Source organism: Panicum virgatum, chromosome 1K (assembly GCF_016808335.1).
Source record: "Panicum virgatum strain AP13 chromosome 1K, P.virgatum_v5, whole genome shotgun sequence".
NCBI lineage: Eukaryota > Viridiplantae > Streptophyta > Magnoliopsida > Poales > Poaceae > Panicum > Panicum virgatum.
The window spans coordinates 25604687-25624494 of NC_053136.1; the positions used below are offsets into that span (position 1 = coordinate 25604687).

General features: G+C 50.5%; 1 protein-coding gene across 1 annotated transcript; it reads left to right on the forward strand.

The window, feature by feature from the left end:
* The first annotated feature begins 3047 nt into the window (after window positions 1-3047).
* LOC120700110 lies at window positions 3048-6668 on the forward strand. Its single transcript, XM_039984298.1, has one exon. It carries the CDS (start codon window positions 3937-3939, stop codon window positions 6364-6366), a length of 2430 nt encoding a protein of 809 aa, XP_039840232.1. The 5' UTR covers window positions 3048-3936; the 3' UTR covers window positions 6367-6668.
* Window positions 6669-19808: the final 13140 nt, after the last annotated feature.

Consider the following 19808-nt stretch of genomic DNA (forward strand, 5'->3'; position numbering starts at 1 on the left):
GTTCCAGAGAGCTTGCAAAGGCTCTGGTGGGCTAGCGGACAGTCCAGCCCAGAGGGGCGGACAGTCCGCGACCGTTCCAGAGAGCTTGTAGAGTCTCTGGTAGGCTTGCGGACGGTCCGGCCCAGGTGGGCGGACAGTCCGCCACTGTTTTTCAAATTTGTACCAGAGAGGATGTTTCTCTGGTCTGGGCTCAAAAGTTAAACTGCGGACGGTCCGCTCATGAGGCGCGGACGGTCCGCAGGCTAATCTCAAAATTGTTCCAGAGACGATGTTAGTCTCTGGTGGGTTGGAACTCTTAACTGCGGACGGTCCGCCACTGGGGCGCGGACGGTCCGCCAGGGCTTAACGGCTAGTTCTGACATGCATTTATTGCACTCTGACTCACTGGTTTATAACGGCGGACAGTCCGGTTTTTGAAACGCGGACGGTCCGCGACTTCGCAGAAAAGAGTGTAACGGCTAGTTTTTTGAGGGGTGTCTATATATACCCAATGCCCGGCCATTGGGAGGTTCTCTTGGCCATTTGGATAGCATTCTTGACACATTAGAGCTAAGGCATCTCTCTCTCACACACACTTGCTTAGAGATTGCTTTTTGAGAGTGTGAGAGCTTCCTAGTGCATTGCATCAAGAGTTTGAGCTTTGTGGCATTAGGGAAACTTCAAGCAATCGTCATCAACTTGTTACTCTTGGGAGTTGCCGCTCCCTAGACGGCTTGGAGAAGTGGATTTCGTGGAGCACCTCCAAGGAGATTGTTGAGGAGCCCCGATTTCGGTTGTGAGAGGTTTTGTGCTCACCTCACCGGAGTGGTGAAGAGCAATTCTAGTGGAATCGAGGTGTGGAGCGGTTCCTTGTTTCAAGCCGGCTCAAGATCAAGAGGTTCTTGATAGAGGAGCGGTTGATTCTTGGAATCCACCTCAACGTGGATTAGGGGTGACCGGCAAGTCATCGACACCACGGGATATATTCTTGTGTCAAGCTTGGTTACTTCTCTTGCTCACTTTTATTCTTGTCTTTACTTTGAGCAATTTACTTTACTAGAGCTTGATTTGTGTCTTGTCACCCTAGGTTGCAAACCCATCTAGAGATAGTAATAGCATAACATAGGGCTTTCCTTTTATTACTAATTAAATTTCTCTAGTGTTATTGGTTTTAGATTTTAAACCGCCTATTCACCCCCCTCTTTAGTCGGTGTTCTTGATCCTACACCGAGGCGGTTATAAAAAAACGTCTCGCAAAATTGATTAACCGAGTGGCGGACTCCTCAAAATGCCCACCTCAGATTATAATGGCCATCTTGGAGCCCAGACAGCCCATCTTAGCCCGGTATCACCCACTGAGTATATATACAATGACCTAGGGTTTCAGCTCTCTCACTTCTCTCCCTCACTCTCAACCCATCGCGTCGCCCTCCCTCCCTGAGTGCACCGCGCCCTCCCTCCCTCCCCGAGCGCGTCGACCCCTCCCTCTCCCCGAGCGTACCACCCCTCTCTGTCCCTGTCTCTCAGGCGCGGGTGGTGGCTCCTCCCCTCCCGCGGTCGGCAGCTTCCGCGAGCACTGGTGTGGTGGGGCCAGATCCGACGACGCCGGTGCCGAATCCGGCGGGTACGCGGCGGGATGTGGTCGGATCCGGTGCGACGCGGCGGGGGAGGTCGTGGAGAGCAAGGCCACGGTGGGCTACGATAGGCGGACTGCGCAGCGCCGGGTGGGCGGACACGACGGGCGGCGGCAGGATGGGCACGACAGACTTTTTTCTTTTTTTTCGCCTCGGTTAAAGCAATGATTAATCGTGATCTTCTCTCCAAGGTCATTGCAAAAACCGTCTCAGTTAATTATTTTTACCGCCTCCGTAAATATTTCTTGGCATATTAAAATTTGCACAGATTGCACAAAGGGGTTGGTTTGCACATACACACACATACAATTTGAGAGTTATTCATGATTTATATTTTTAAGGTTTGATTCAAATCTTGTTCTAAACAACTTCCATTACGAGTACGGAGGGACTGTTCAGATACATAGTAAAATGGATGTATCTCTACAAGTCAAAATGACTAAACCAGTGACCGACATGCGTGCCACAAAGAGAAAGAGCAAAACGAAAAAGGAAAGTTAGAAAAAAAAATCTGTGTCCCGGATCAGAGAGAAACCTATCCATGGCTAAATCATTAGCGCTCATTTGCACATCCTCCGCCCGCCAATATCATCATTCTACCGTGTAGCGTGCTCCCTTGGCTGCTGCTGCTACTTACGTACTCCTACTAAGTAGTAGGTGCCAGTAGAGTTGTCAAGTTGTTGAATGACACGTTACGAATTCAGCGCAGCATTTTGGGCTGCGACATCAGCTACCGCGAACGTATAGCAAAACATTGCTGCTAAAAATACCCGGGGAGGCACCGAACTGCACGGGGAAAAACGGCAGCGCCGGGTAAGAAACGGTCTGGACCTCTCGGGTGACAAGGAGAGCGTTTTTCTCTCACACTGAATCAGCACCAGCCACCAACCAGTCAACAGTAATTTTCTCTCACAATAAATCAACACTAGCCACCAGCCGCAGCAAGCAGAACAGATGGAATAAAGATCTCGTTTCGGGGTCTAAATGAACAGGGCGAGGAGTGGCAGACTCCCTTTCTCTCACCTCGCGGCGACTAGGGCCAAAAGAAAAAACTATTCTGCACAATAATTGTATTGGTACTGTATACTTACTAGTATATCTATATATATTTGTATTGTATAGTAGGGAGGGTGGCCATTGCATAGCCTATACCGGTAGAGAGCGAGGGCACAGCACACTTGTTCGCCTTCCTCTCTAGTCTCATGTGCTAGTATTTTTTTTTTTTACATTTAGGCCTTGCGAACCATAAACAACAGGGCAGCAGCGTTCTCCCAGAGCCAGAGGCAATTCCTCTTACGGTTACGGAGGCGGCCTGGACCCAGGTGTGGTGGACGTGGAGCGGTCAACCCTGCCCCCAGAGACCACAGAAAGAAAGAGAAAAAACAATTCGATGTAGAGAGAGGTTCCCTTTCCTTCTCCTTTAAATTCCTAGCTTGCCCTCCCCACTTCCCCCTCCTTCCCATCTCCATCCCCCCACCGTCATCATCCATCCATCACCTCCTCGTCTTCCCCCCGCCTACCAGCAGCAGCAGTGAACCAAACCAACCAGTGAGACCCAAAATCTCCCTCTACTCTCACCTCCCTCACAATCCACTACACTACCAAGGAGGAGAGGAGGGAGGAGCTTCTACTTGTAGTATCCTCCCAGCCATAAAACAACCACCAGGCAGAATTGCAAGCTGCCACAACAGATTGATTAGTAGATTTCCTTTGCCCATTATTTTTGGGCACCACCAAGGGCAGGGGAGGCTGCCTATAAGAAGAACGTCTGGAAAAAGAAAAATATTGTATTGGTATTCGGAGGAAGGACACAGGGCAGAAGAAGACTCTTCTCAATTCCTCCTCTTCCTCCTCGCCTCTCCCCCTTTTGTCCCTATCAACCCCTTTTTTGTGTCTCTCTCCCCTCTCCTCTTTCTTTCTACCCTCGCCTTGGCATTGTCTTCCTCCTCCCCCGGCGGCATCCCAAATCTTCCTTTCTAAACCCCCAAAAACCTCCACGAAATACCCCACCCAGCCCGGCCCCCGCGCGCCCATGGACGGCCCACCGCGGCCGCCGCCGCCCAATGCGCCGCGCCGATCGCCGGCCGCGTGCACCGCCGGCCGACGACTCCCGCATTAGTCGCGCCCCGCGGGGAATTCTACGCCGCCGCGGGATTCGATTGGCGGGTTGGTGACCGGAAAGGTAGAGACGGGGGGTGGTTCCCTTCCTTTTCCTTTTCCCTGCCGCCCGGCGCGATCGGCGCGCCGATCGCTGGTTCGTTCGTCCGTCCGCCCGTCCCTTCCCTCCTGGGCGGCGACCGGCGAGGCGATCGGTCCGGCCGCCATGTCCACAGCGTCCGCCAAGGAGGAGCAGGCGGCCGCCTCGGCGTCAGCGGCGCCCGCGCCCGCAATGGGCGCCGAGGAGGCCGCCGCGCGCGCCGCGCAGAAGCGCTATGAGGCCCTCCTCACCGTGCGGGCCAAGGCGGTCAAGGGCAAGGGCGCCTGGTACTGGGCGCACCTCGAGCCCGTCCTCGTCCCGCCCGCCGACACCGGCTTGCCGCCCAAGGCCGTCAAGCTCCGTTGCGCCCTCTGCTCCGCCGTCTTCTCCGCTTCCAACCCGTCCCGTACCGCCTCCGAGCATCTTAAGCGCGGCACCTGCCCCAACTTCGCCGCGCCGCCGCCGGGGCCCGCCGGCGCCACGGGCTCGCACCAGTCGCCCACGCCCACGCCCACGCTCACGCCAACGCAGCACCAGCAGCTCGCGCTGCCGTCCAACTCCACCGCCTCATCCCCTATCCCCATTTCCTACATTGCGCCCTCCTCGCCGCGCCACCAGCACCTCCACTCCAACCCGCATCACCACCACCACCACCCCCACTCCACCAGCCGCAAGCGCCACTCCATGCCTCCCGCCTACACACCCGCGGATCCCCGCCAGCACCTCGTCGTCGTCGACCCGTTGTCGGCCTACTCCCCCGCGCTGCCGGCGCTACCGGCGCCCCCGGCGCCGCACCAGTCGACGCGCGTGCTCTCCGGCGGCAAGGAGGATCTCGGCGCTCTCGCCATGCTCGAGGACAGCGTCAAGCGCCTCAAGTCACCCAAGGCGTCGCCGGCGGCAATGATGCCCAAGGCACAGGCCGACGCCGCGCTCTCCCTGCTTGCCGATTGGTTCCTCGAGTCCTCGGCCGCCGTGTCGCTCTCCGCGGCCAGCCATCCCAAGCTCGGGGCCTTCCTCCGCCACGTCGGCCTGCCGGACCTGCAGCGCGCCGACCTCGCCGGTCCGCGACTCGACGCCCGCTTCACCGAGGCCCGCGCCGACGCCGCCGCGCGGGTCCGCGACGCCCTTTTCTTTCAGCTCGCCGCCGACGGCTGGCGGGAGCAGGTGGTCACTCTCTCAGTCAACCTCCCCAATGGCACGTCCGTGTTCCACCGCGCTGTGCCGGTGCCCGCTGTGGCGCCCTCGGACTACGCTGAGGAGGTGATGCTCGATGCCGTGGCGTCCGTCTCTTCCTCTGGCTCCTCCAACGATCTCCACCGTTGCGCGGGCATCGTTTCTGACCGCTTCAAATCAAAGGCGCTGCGTGATCTTGAGAACAAGCACCAGTGGATGATAAACCTGTCTTGCCAAATCCATGGCTTCACCCGTTTGGTGCGGGACTTCGCGCGGGAGCTCCCGCTCTTCCGCTCTGCTGCAGCCAAGTCTGCCAAGCTTGCCGCCTACTTCAATACCAAGCAGACGGTGCGGTCCCTGCTGCACAAGTACCAAATCCAAGAGCTCGGGCATGCCTCGCTCCTCCGGGTCGCGCATGTGCCGTTTAACGGCAATGGCAGCGACTTCCGTGCGGCCTTTGAGATGCTAGAGGACATTTTGAATTCTGCACGCCCTCTCCATCGAGCTGTGCAGGAGGATTCCTACAAGCTGGTGTGCATCGACGACACAATTGCAAGGGAGATGGGGGAGATGGTGCACAGTGAGGCTTTCTGGATAGAGGTTGATGCTGTGCATTCGCTCGTGAAGCTGATCATGGACATGGTGAAGGAAATGGAGGCTGACCGGCCTCTTGTTGGGCAATGCTTACCACTCTGGGAGGAATTACAGAGCAAGGTTAGAGATTGGTGTGAAAAATTTAACATTGATGAAGGCATTGCTCTGAGTGTTGTTGAGAAAAGGTTTAGAAAAAACTACCACCCAGCCTGGTCGGCAGCATTCATTTTGGATCCTCTCTACCTTGTCAAGGATGTCAGTGGGCGTTACCTTCCTCCATTCAAGTGCTTGACTCCTGATCAGGAGAAGGATGTGGACAGGCTGATCACCAGAATGGTGTCACAGGAAGAGGCGCACCTTGCTCTGATGGAGCTGATGAAATGGCGATCAGATGGGTTGGATCCGTTGTATGCGCAGGCTGTGCAGGTGAGGCAGCCTGACCCGTCCACAGGGAAGATGAAGGTTGCGAATAAGCAGAGTAGCAGACTTGTTTGGGAGACATGCCTGAGCGAGTTCAAGTCACTCGGCAAGGTAGCTGTGCGGCTCATCTTCCTCCATGCGACATCCAGGGGTTTCAGGTGCACACCGTCAATGGTGCGCTGGCTCTCTTCCTCGGGGAGCTTGGCAAGTGCCACTAATCGAGCACACCGGTTGGTTTTTGTTGCTGCAAATTCGAAGTTAGAGAGGAGGGACTTCTCTAACGATGAAGACAAGGATGCAGAGTTACTCGCTGAAGGGGCCGATGATGTGGCAAATGAACCTGGCAATGTGGAACCCTCAACAGTGTAACATCCCTGTTTAATTGTTTCTTCTTACTTTTGCTTGGCTTCTAGAATTTCGTCCTTGTGCCCATATTGTTAATTCTTGCTTCCTCGCTCTAGATTTTGGTGGGGTGAGGAGTTGGGCATGAGATGGAGATATGCCTTGTCCTTTGATCATCAAGTTTGGTTATCGAATGACTGTCTCTTTGCCATATATGATTCTATGGGGCCATTGAGGTTGCAGAGATTAATGAAGTGTTTTGTTGTCTATATGTTCGGCAATGCTTTGGAATGAGGAAGAGTGTATAACCATTTTGGTTCTTATGAAAATAATGTTTTTTTAAAGGAAAATAATGTTGACATGCAGCAGTTCAGTGGAATCTTGTTTCCCCCACTCTTCCTGTTCTTTGTTTCTTTTAATTTGATTTTTGACTGCTACCTCATTCTTATACCCTGCTCTTCAAATAATCAAATTGTGCTGCATTGCTCTGCTCATCAGTTAGCTGGCAAGGCCAAAGGTAATTTATTTTCCGTCTATGGTGTAGATTGATAGACATAGCAATTCTCCTTGTAACACTTGACAGAGAAATTGCTCCCTTTCAACGTTAATGAGTGCTTGCATTCCTGTTTTCGGTCCGTTCAAACTTGAAACAAACGTGCCTTTTCTCTCTGGAGGTTTTGTGCATCATTGGAGCATGGCTCTTCTTGGGACCAATCAATTCGTTCATTCATTCATGGCCGTCCTCTCCTTGCTTTACTACTGCGCTGGCCACGGAGGTACTTCATGCATGTTCTCCAAGGTTCTTCTGCTTGACTAATCCATGCATAGCTTGGCCACTTTTGAGCGAGGATACGGCCTGCAGCTTCCATTCTTCGGCCGGCGATCAAGGTGAGAGGCAACCCCCTACGATAAATCAACCTTTCACTCGCCTGTTACTTGTCTGTGAATCCTACCAATACCATTTAGTGTCTTCACCAGACTAGGTTGAGCAGGACGGGAGCCATCATGTGAGCTGATGATGGTGATCGCCGTCGTCCTCGCCGTCACCTCCTCTGCGTCCGTCTGCCCGGCGCTGCTGCGCCGCCCATGATTGCACGGGGCGGAGGACGGAAGAAAAATGGGGGCGCAGACATGGGCAGTGTTTAGATCCTTGAAAAAATCACATCGCACACTGTAGCATATTGTAGTATTTTTTATTTGTTTGTGGTAAATATTGTCCTACCATGACCTAACTAGGTTCAAAAGATTTGTCTCGCAACATACATTAAAACTATACAATTAGTTTTTTTATTTATTTATATTTAATACTCCATGCATGAGTCATTTGTTATATTTAATATTTCGATGTGATGGAGATACGATGGAAAGTTTGGATTTTGAAGAGGTTTTTGGTGCATCTAAACACACCCATGGTAGGCTTTCCTTTCTTCCCCCCATCCCCATGCCGCCCGTCACCGTCAGGCCCTTTGACAATCATTCTCAGACGCCTCTGGTGACACCGAAAACATGGCCTTCAATTGCAGGTGTACACAGGCGCACGAAACCGTAGCCCCCGTAGGAACTACTTCTAGGCAGAGCCGAGAGCCGCTCGTCTTGGCTGCACTGCGAGCCTCTTAATCATTCATTTGCTCAATGCAAAGCTCGGAGGAAAAAGGACGGGCTCAAGCTCCATTAGGGGTGAGGGACTGGATAGCTGGGCCGTGTTTAGTTCCTCTTAAAATCCCAAAAAATTCCAACGCTACAGTAATTTCGAACATTTGATTACTAATTAGAAGTGTGGATAACTTATTAAACCCATTCCATAACCCTCGAGTGTAATTTCGAGACAAATTTTTTAAGCCTAATTAAGTCATGATTGAACAACGTCGCGCTACAGTAAATAATCTCGCTACAGTAAATAATCTCTAATAGTGGATTATTTAGGCTTGTTAGATTCATCTCGCGATTTAGAACCCATCTGTGTAAAAAATTTATAAATAGATTTCATTTAGTATTTCTAAATGCCAACATTTCGTTTCCAAAATTTTTGAAAAACGAAACTAAACACAGACCTGGAGGAGAAGCGAAAAAGCCTGCGGCGTACAGACTCCATTAGGGAGGGAGGGAGGACTGCAGCTGGAGGGGAGGGAGGAGCGAGAAAGCCTGCGGCGTACAGGCTGTCTTACATGGGGCGTGGCCCGTATCATTTGATGATCCCCTCCCTTGCCCTCTGAATCTCTCTTCTCGGGCACGTGTTTACCTGACGGATCATTACCATTTGAACTTTATTAGGCGGCGGCGTAGGGGCGCGGAGGAGGTAATTATTGGGGGTAATGCGCCGCGGGCGGTCAGTAAAGCGGTCGTGCTGACTGCTGCTGAGAGTGTGCATGGCGTCTCGTCCTTGCTGTTTTCTTTGCTTCTTTTTTGCTGCAGTGTCAGTCAGCCGTCCGGTACTGCACTGCACTACTGCTTGCTGGAGGCTAGAGAGAGAGGGAGAGAGAGCGCTGCTGCTGCGTGTGAAGTGTATAGTAGGAGTTGTCAAAGTGGTAGCGGTACGACGGCTGGTGCAGGAATAGGTGTATTGTGCCTTTTTCCCCGGTGGCTTTTTGCAACTTGGCATACTATATTTTGTACACATGTTGTGTAGTAGTTGGGAATATGATGCTTTGGGAGTCCTTGAGACAGGCAGATAAAGCTCTGCCCGCTTGGTATTCCTCTCTCCTTGGGTCCTACTTAGGAGCCGCTTTTTTCCTCATCTTGGACTAATGATCCGAGCTCTTGTTTGCTTTGCAAACTTTTCCCTCCCCGGTCAATACGCGAATGAGTACTGGGATGGGTTGGACCCTCCCAAGTGTTGACAATCAGCAAGTAGAATCTCTGTCCACGAAAGAGACCTACCCGCGGTGGTACAGGGGAAGAAAGTATGCGTGCTGCCTATTATGTGCAGCAAGGATTTGAAAGATCAGAGCGCCCCACCATCCCCTGTTCCGTTTTTAGGTGTTCGTAGGAAGTTGGGATGTTGGCCAAAGCTGGAGGAGAAAGGCCACGTCAATAACACAAGTTCTTCGTCTGGTTGTTAGTGCAAAGTAAGATTCTGACAGCTGATAAGTTATTGGGTTGTTAGTGCAAAGCAAGATTCTGACAGCCGACAAGTTATTGGCCAAGCAATGGCCCTGCAATCCGATCTGCTCACTGTGTAATCAGGAGCAAGGACACAGCAGCACACTTAATCCTACACTGCAATTTCGCTCAGCAAGTCTGGAGTCAAATGGAAGGGTGGACAGGGAACCTAGTTCGATAGCAAGCACAAGGAATTCAGATCACCGAATGGAATGGTGGGAGAAGGAGCTAGCTCAATTGCCAAAGAAGACAAGGAAATTAAAAGCAGCCTTGATGATTTATGCCGCATGGAATATTTGGAAAGAGAGGAATCGCCGGGTGTTTAATCAGAAGTATGGCACACCACAGGAGGTCTTGCAGGAAGTAAAAGCGCGAAGTCAATGATAGGAAGCAAGCCTGCGGGGGGCAGAGTTATCGGTCTCGTTTAATGTTTAAGTTTGTTTTCCTAGAGTTTGAGTTCATCTCATTTTATGTAATATCGAATTTGTAGGAACTCGAATTTGCTTCTCCTATAGTGCTACTGCAAATTTTCAAAAAAAAAAAGGCCATGTCAATGCAAAGCCAGGATCGCGACCTTCCCTGTGCCAGCCAGATCGTAATCGGATGGAACAATGCAAGCCGCGACGTGGATGGTGCCATGTTGTTTGCTCCTAAACAAGCTCCGCCGAGCTGCTTTTTGTTGCAGGTGGGCTGCGTGTTTTGTGTGCGTGGTCGAGGAGGCCGGCTCGTCTCGTTCTTGCCGAGAAAGGGGGAAACACCTGAGGGGGGATGGATACCGATGCCTCGGCTCGTCTTTCTTTCTTTCTCTCTCTCGCACGCAGGGATCCGAGCTGAGAGCTTTGCTGTAGGTTTCTTTCGCTCTCTCCTAGGGGAGAGGGCCGAGGGGAGAGGAGACGGACGGTGGGCTCGCTAGACCCCATCGCAACCCAACCGTCTTTCTCTGCGAAAGCACAGTGCTGTTGAGGTGAAGGCGAGGCGGCCCCAGTGCGTGCAGTGGATGTCAACCTCAGTCCCCTAGCCTTGTCTACTAGACGTTACCTCGAAGCCACCCTCCCTCTCCTAGTCTCCTACTCTCCTGTCGATCCGGAATTGTACATATACATACTGCATACATACATTTATATATGTTTATATATTGTCTTACTTATTAAGCCCGTTGCGATTGTCCTGGCTAATGAACGAAGCCAGCTTCCTCTGATGCCTTCTCATCTCCGGTCAGTCGGCGACGTCGGTGCGGCGGCGAGACGGGCGGGCGGGCGTACGCGTGCACGATGGGGGTGCGTACGTCGGCGGTGGAGCCGAGGGCGCCACGGCTGTCGGGGCAGATGCTCACGACACGCGCTAGAGTACAACCGCGCTAATCACCTAGCGTCTACTAGTTTAATGGGTACTTGTAGACGTAGACCACTTTTTAAATTGATACATACGTACGGTAGCAGACTAGCAGCACTGGGAGCAGTGGCCCGCAGAGGAGAGCAGAGAGAGAGCATCTTGCTGACAATAATGGAGGTGGTCATGTACAGTTCGCAGCAAATGGCCTCTTCATATATATTTGCAAAGACTAAATTGCACTTCAGGTTCCTAAATTTGTTTCAAAATTTTATCGAGGTCTTGTCGTGGTGTCGATGTGTTGGCACACACCCCTAATCCACGTTGTGACACTCACTAAGAGTCTTGTCACCTCCCAAGTCGCCGAGACGAGGGTGCTCACCAAGAGTCACCGTTCACCATCCCGGCGTGGTAGAGCTCAAGCCACGTACAATCTTCTTCGGGCTCCCACAATCAACTTGGCAAGCTCCGCAAGAAGCACCTCAATCACCAAGATCGCCTAGGTGATGCCAATCACCAAGAGTAACAAGCTAGGGCCTTCACTTGAGCAAGAATCGATCACCAAGAATGGATGCACACAAGCTTCTCTCTACTCAAGTCCTTAGCCTTGCTTCATGGATGATTGAAAGATCAAATGAGTGAAATGTGAAGCTAAAGGTGGCTCTCAACAATAGAATGAGTGTATGAGTGTTGCATGGTGTCGAGAGACTTCAAAATGACTCATTGGAGGGGTATATATAGGCAGCTCACGCGGATAGAGCCGTTGGAGAAAAACTGCCAGAAAAGTACGCAACGCCGGTTAATCCGACGGCCCTCCAAAAGTAATCGTCGGTTTAACCGATGAATGTAAACTGCCCATTTCAAAAACTAGCCGTTACAGCTCGAGCAAATTAACCGACGTATCATCGGTTTAACCGGTGAGTGTAGTTGTCCACTGATCAACTGAAAAACCAACTCTCTGGACAACTGCACCGACGCTAACTCAAATCCATCGTCGGTTTAACCGGTGAGTAAAAGCTTAGGAATCCCTGAAAAACCAACATTCTGGACAACTGCATCGACGTTAATTTTAAATATCGTCGGTTTAACCGGTGTACTCAGTGTCCATGCTTCAGTGACAGTGTTTAACCGACGTATAGAAAATTGATGTCGTCGGTTAAACCGGTGATAAGACTTTTTTCCTGATTTTATTTTTGTTTTGATTTGAGTCTTGAATGAAATCCAAATATTCTTGAGATATGAGTTGAATAGCACTTGTTTGAGCTTCCAAGAACCTGAGTGACCAATGTGTGCATCCATTTTTTTGATTGACCATGTCCATGCTCAAGTTACTTGGCCTTAACCCCTCTTAATAGTGCGATCTCTATAAAACTATAAAACCTATACTAACCTAAGTGTCCTCTCAACCTTGCGACACTTAGGACTAGAAAGATCCTTAGTCTTGTTATATACTTGAGTTGAATACCAAGATCGCCTTTTTGAATGATGAAATTTAGGGGCCTCTTTAACATATGATCCAATGAGCGATAAGATTTCATTAAGCTACACAAACTCATTAGTCACAATAATGGTTGTCATTAATCACCGAAACATACCTAGAGGCCTAGATGCTTTCAATCTCCCCTTTTTTGGTGATTGATGACAACACAAACAATAACTTAAACGAGTAAAGCAAGAAAGATTAACGCGCGAGATGAAATGCACAAAGATCACGAAGACTCGAATAGAGTCCATAGATATGTCATAAAAGAGCAACACGCACAAGAGTCAAATATACATGTCCATGAACTAGAAGCCAACAAAGATACAACAATCAAGTCCTGGCATCTACGATCACTCTGCTAGCTCTACCCTCCTCCTGACTCCAACTCCTCTGTGACTCCCCCTAACTCTCTCCCCCTTTGGCATCAAAGCACCAAAAAAGCGAGCTACGGGTCCTGCTGTCGCGGCACGGCGAGGAAGTGGTTCAGGTCGTCATCGTCGTCGTCGGACGGAGAACCCTCGGTGACGAACGGGAGCTGCGGGTCCGAGCTGACTGGAGGTGTAGCTGTCGTGGAGGCTCTCGTGCTGGCACTGCCTGGGAGAGGATCCGTAGAAGTCATAATCGGGTCAGCAGAAGAGGTGTCAGCATCTGAAGTCGTGACTGCTGAGGTTGCTGGTTGCGTCAACTGCGGTGGTAGGGACTTCTCTCCTGCTCCTCCCCCTGAAAGTGGTGCCTGTGGTACGATGGGGAGGGCGACTGACTGAACTGCTGACAGTGAGTCCTGAAAGAGCGTAGTCGCTGGCAGTGGCGAGAAGATATGACGAATGGTAGACCCAAGAAGTGCAGACAACGAGAATGTGGTCTCTGGTGTCGTCGAAGAAGCTGGAGCTGTTGTAGAGGTTGGAGCTGGAGTGACTGTAAGTGTAGGTGCTCCCATACCCTGAAGACCTGGCTGCTGCGGGGCTAGTCCAGAGTGAGAGTATAGCTGTGTGATCATGCCGAACATAGCCATCATGCCCTGCTGCATCTGCTGAAACTGAGCGTCTATCCTCTGAGTGACTCTGTCAAGTAGGCCGACAAACCGCTCCTCAGATGCAGCACGCTCTAGAGCAGCCTGCCTCTGGATGGCAGTGAGCCGGGCCTCTATCGTGAGCCGGTCCTCTCTCTGCTGACTGACTAGCTGCTGAAGTAGAGAGTTGAGCTCGGACGGCTGAGTCACCTGAGACTCGGAGACAGTAGTGACTGCTGGCTCTTTGGATCCTCCTGCCTCATGATCGTGAGCAGCTAGTGCAGGAGGGAAGTACTCGTCGTCCTCAGAGGAGTCGGTCTCGATGTCTTACCAGTGGATCTCGTCGTCTCCTCCGGGAAGCTGTGCCTCTACCTCGAGTAGTGCCTCGTCCTCCTCGGCCACTCGGGCCCGAACCTCTGCCGATAGCTGTGCCATGGCAGCTCTCTCGGCCTGTCTTCCCCTCCTCCGGTCCTGTGGAGCAGTGGGATGGTAGACTGGGAATCGGGGAGCCTCATCCTGGCGGTAGACAGCACTGATCAGCGAGTCAGCGGGCACGATCACAGAACAAATATAACTGATCCAGTGTGCATAAGGAAACTGCCACACGGCCCCCATCCCGTCTGTGATCACATCCTCGATCTCAGCCAAAATAAAGTCAACAATGTCGAAAGGCTCATGAGTGAGGATGTGGAGTAGTAGTAGCTGCTGCAGTCCTGTGAACCCCTCTGGTTAGCCACTCCTCATTAACAAGGTCCTCCGGAGGGCCATGTGAACTGTGTACGTCTCTGGGGTCAGCAAGCTGGGGACTCTGGCATATGAGGCTGGGAAAGGCTGGTGGAAGCACCGAGAGATCGCCTCGTGAGAGGGTGCTATCCCACCAATCAACGCTCTGCGAGGTGGATCTGCGTCCCCGTATACTCTCTCGTGCAGGGAGACATCGACCAAGTCGACTCCAAGGATTCCTGCAATCATCACCCTCGACAAACCAAAGACCTGGCCTCCAAACATGAAATGCACGGCTCTGCGCTCGGGAGCAATCCAGGCTGTGGCATAGAACACTCGGACTCAGTCCTCAATGTACCTGTTCTGCTCCATCTCAAGTAGCCTGAGCAGACCTCTGAAGTGTGCAAAGTGCTCTCTAATGTCCGCTCCCCCTGTGGCTGTCCTTAGTGAAACCCAGTCAAGCACTCCGTGTGGGAAGATCCTGTGGCCTCGCCTCTGGTAGGTCTCGTAGAAGCTGGCCTGAAGAAGTGTCCAGAACCGGCGGTCCACTCTGCCGTCTCGTCTCACTGGGAACCAATCCTCCTCTACCACGCTCCACCTGAGCCTCTTGACCTTCGCCGCATTGGCCTTGGTCAAGTTCTGGAGCAGCACACCTGGCTCCAGACGCACAACAGTGTCCATACCGAACACTGTGCGCTCGGCCGCTAGGGCCTCAGCTCTACGGGCTGCTGCTGTCATGCGAGGCACCTGTGGCTGGTGACCACCTCGCGTCCTGGGCCCGGTGCGACGCTCGGTCACTGGTGGAGACTCTACTGCTGGGGCCGTTTGCCGAGTGCGGCCAGAATGTCGTGGAGTCGGTGACCCCTGAGTACTCTGCCCTTGAGACTGCTCTAACTGCGCTGCATCTGAATCTGCATCTGAATCTGAGCTATCTGACTCTGCAGCTGCCTCAGACGTGGCCCTGATGGCCCTGCCTCCTCTGACTCTGCCCCTGCCTCTTCCTCTGGCTGGTTGCTCCCGGATCCCGAACGGACGAGCACGGCCTGACGCCTGCTCCTCGGCGGCCTTGGCCACCATCTCGGCCCTCTCGGCCTCCCTCTCTGCACGGGTCCGCTTGCGGACCGGCTTCTCGACAACGATCTCCATGCCCTTCCTTTTCTCGCGACCCATCTCGGTTCAGGCAATTTGTCAAACACCTTGCGAGCACTGTGTGAGTGTGTGGGCTGCAGCTGCGTGGTGTGCAGGGCGCTGCTGCGTGGCTCTGTGCGCGTGGCGGCGGCGCACGCGGTGGCTCTGTGCGCGTGGCGGCGGCACACGCGGGAGGCAGTGGCGCAGGCTGCGTGTGAGTGGAGCAGCGCGGCAGATGGCGGCGCGCAGGCACACGACGGCGTGGATGGCGCGCGGTAGTGCATGGCGCGGTGGAGCGGCGCGGCAGATGGCGGCGTGCAGGCGGGCGCGGGTGCAAAGCGAGCGGCGGCGGCAGCGAAAAGCTGGGAAACGAATGATGAAGAGAGGCCGGCGGCGCGAGCAAGAGACATATATGACATGTGAGCCCCGCGATTTTTCTTAACGCCGGTTGATCCGATGCTTAGATTTAGAACGCCGGTTAAATGCATCGGTTCAGTTCACCCGAGACTTCAGCAAATCTGCATCTGAACACCGGTTGAACCGATGATGTGAAGTTTGAACTCATCGGTTGAACACTGAAATCATCAGTTGATTGCTAGGTCAGAACTGTGTTATGTTCACCGGTTGATCCGATGCTATGACATTTGCATACGCCGGTTGAATGCCCGAATTTGACTGAGCTGAGATAGAACTTAGTAACGCCGGTTAAACTGATGGTGTAGATCCATTAAACGCCAGTTTAACCGGTGAACCCGAAAAACCTTCGCTCAGCTCACTCTTCTATGCTAAGTCCAATAAACTTATAAAATTCAACTAAACTCAGGTTAATGGACTTGCATAGGCGACTTTACCCCTCAAAATATTTAGGATAGCATACTAGCTTAATAGTTTTCTTATCAAACACAAGGAAAAGCCACAAAGCGAGATAAAGCGCCAAATAAAATGTATGAGCCATGTCATAGGAATATTGAAGATAGAGAGCTTCAAACTCATCATGACATGACTCACTAGACAATAACGCACCTAACACTTTGCTCTATTCACTTCTCATGAATTGAGATCTTGCATATGAAACAAGTCTCATTTTCATCAATTGATCTCCTTTGTGACCCTTACACATGCAATGATGGTGTAAGCTATAACCACATGCGAGAGAAGGGTAAACATTAAGTGCACATCTATATGACAAGAAATGCATAATAAGAATTTAAGTTTTACTTGTCAAGTTTGAACCCATAGGAAGCTTCTTCATGATGAGCCTTTCTACAAGCCTAGAGGAAAACAAGTGGACCACCACCTCTAGCTAAACCCATACTCATCACTATCTTACCATGGTTAGACAAGTGTCCTATATGTATGCATTTTTCTATATGACAAGGCAACTTACATGACGTTTGCCGCATCTAATACATTAAGCTCATTCCTTATCCTAACAAATGTACTCTCGTCTAAAGGTTTTGTGAAAATATCCGCCAATTGCTCCTCGGATCTCACACCTTGAAGAGAAATGTCTCCTTTAGCTTCGTGATCATGCAAGAAGTGATGGCGAATATCAATGTGCTTTGTGCGAGAGTGTTGAACCGAATTTTTGGCAATTTTTACGGCACTTTCATTGTCACAAAGGAGTGGAATCCGATCTAGTTTCAGACCAAAGTCCAAAAGGGTTTGCTTCATATATAGGATTTGGGCACAACATGCACCAGCCGCTATATATTCCGCTCCCGCAGTGGACAAAGCCACGGAATTTTGCTTCTTACTTGACCAAGAAACTAGAGAACGCCCCAAGCAAGTGGCAACCCCCGGAGGTACTCTTGCGATCCACACGGCTTCCGGCAAAATCCGAGTCCGAGTATCCCAAGAGATCTAAGCTAGCGCCCTTGGGGTACCACAAGCCTATGGTTGGGGTGTGCTTGAGATACCGAAGGATCCTGTTCACAGCTGAGAGGTGTGACTCCTTTGGGTTTGCTTGAAAGCGGGCACACAAGCAGACACTAAACATTATATCGGGCCTAGATGCGGTAAGGTAAAGCAAAGACCCTATCATAGAACGATAGAGGGATTGATCAACCGGTTTACCGTCCACATCCAAGTCGAGATGCCCATTGGTTGCCATGGGTGTCTTGATCGGCTTGCATTCATCCATCTTGAACTTCTTCAAGATATCTTTAGTATATTTTTCTTGATGGATGAATGTCCCTTCCTTCAATTGTTTGACTTGAAAACCAAGGAAGAAGGTTAATTCGCCGATCATGGACATCTCGAATTCCCTAGACATCATGGTAGCAAACTCATGGCTTAGTAAATCATTAGTTGAGCCAAAGATAATGTCGTCAACATAGATTTGACAAATGAAAAGATCCCCGTTGACGTCTTTTGTGAACAATGTGGTGTCCACCCTCCCGATCTTGAAGCCTTGCATGATTAGGAAGTCACGAAGCCTCTCATACCAAGTCCTTGGAGCTTGTTTGAGCCCATAGAGTGCCTTGTGCAACCTATAAACATGGTTAGGATTCCTCGGATCTTGAAACCTGGGAGGTTGCTCAACATAAACAAGTTCGTTAATTAAGCCATTTAAGAATGCACTTTTCACATCCATTTGATATAATTTGATATTATGATGAGAAGAGTAAGCAAGAAGGATGCGGATAGCTTCAAGTCTTGCAACCGGAGCAAAAGTTTCACCAAAATCCAAACCTTCGACTTGAGAAAACCCTTTTGCCACAAGTCTTAATTTATTGCGTACCACCACCCCATATTCACCTTGCTTGTTTCGGAAGACCCACTTAGTGCCGATGATGTTCTTGTTTTTAGGAGGAGCTTCGAGGACCCAAACTTCATTGTGGGTGAAGTTGTTCAATTCTTCTTGCATGGCCATCACCCAATCCGAATCCTCAAGTGCTTCCTCTATGCTAGTGGGTTCAATACAAGAAACAAACGAGTAATGTTCGCAAAATGAAGCATGCTTAGAACGAGTTCTTACTCCATTGGAAGGACTACCAATGATTTGATCAATTGGATGATTCTTGGATATACGACCATGCTTCACTAGCGGTACATACATGGATGTTTGTTGAGGTGGATCATGGATGACTTGTGCTTGTGGTGGAACATTTTGCTCTTCTTGTTCTTGCACTTGGGGTTTTGGCGTTGGAACACTTTTTTGAGATTGTGGATCATCTTTTTCTTTATCTTCATCCACTTGGGGTGCCATGGAGGTTCTTGGTGTAGTTGAGGAAGGTCCTCCCCCTTGATCATTGCCTTCATGCACCTCTTCCGACTTGATATCCCTAATGGACATCTTCTTCAAAGCTTCTTCAATCTCTTCATCACCTACATTGTCATTGCCAATAACCTCCTCTTGGGAGCCATTAGATTCATCAAACTCCACATCACATGGTTCTTCAACTAACCCAGAGGTTTGATTGAATACTTTATATGCTTTGGAGTTTGATGCATAACCAAGAAAGAATCCTTCATCACATCTACTCTCAAACTTACCGAGCCTTTTCTTCTTATAAATGAAGCATTTGCAACCAAAGACTCGAAAGTAAGAGATGTTTGGTTTCTTCCCGGTGATGAGTTCATATGGCGTTTTCTTAAGGAGTCGGTGGGGATACACCCGGTTGGATGCATGGCAAGCCGTATTGATTGCTTCCGCCCAAAACCTCTCGGACGTGCCATAATCATCCAACATTGCTCTTGCTAGAGTGATTAGTGTTTTGTTCTTTCTTTTCACCACTCCATTTTGTTGAGGCGTGTAGGTGGCGGAAAACTCATGCTTGATACCCTCTTCATTGCACCATTCTTCAATCTTCATATTCTTGAACTCGGTGCTGTTGTCACTCCGGATCTTCACAATTGGAGAGTTGTACTCCCTTTGAGCTCTTCTTGCAAATGTCTTGAAGACTTCCGGAGTTTCACTCTTATCGCCTAGAAACATGACCCAAGTATAACGTGAAAAATCATTAACGATTACTAGGCAAAAGAGGTTACCACAAATGCTCTTGTATGTGATTGGACCAAAAAGATTCATGTGAAGTAGCTCGAGCGGCTTGGAGGTAGACAACATCGTCTTGATAGGATGATGTGTTGCAACTTGCTTTCCGGCTTGACATGCACTACATAGTTTGTTCTTGTCAAAGGTGACATCCTTCAAGCCGGTGATCATCCCTCTCTTGTGGCTTCCTTGAGGTTGCTCATGCCAATATGAGCAATTCTTTTATGCCAAAGCCACCCAAGAGACGACTTGGTGAAGAGGCATGTCATGGAGCTTGTTTGCTTTGAAGAGAAATCCTACCAAGTAAATGTTGCCATGCCTAAACCCCGTGAATACCAATGACTTATCTTCTTCAAAGGTTACTACAACATCATTCTTGCCAAAGGTACACGTTAGTCCAAGATCACATAATTGAGCAATTGAAATAAGATTAAAACTAAGTGATTCTACAAGCAAGACATTAGAAATGGATAAATCTTTAGAAATTGCTATTCTACCCAAACCTAAAACTTTCCCCCTTGAGTTATCACCATAAGTGACATGTTCATGATCGCCGGGGTCTTCAAGAGAGGTGAACATGCTATCATTGCCGGTCATGTGTTGAGAGCAACCGCTATCAAGTACCCAATGTTTTCCACCGGCTTTGTAGTTCACCTACACAAATGAGAATCATTTTTGAGTTTTTGGAACCCAAACAAGCT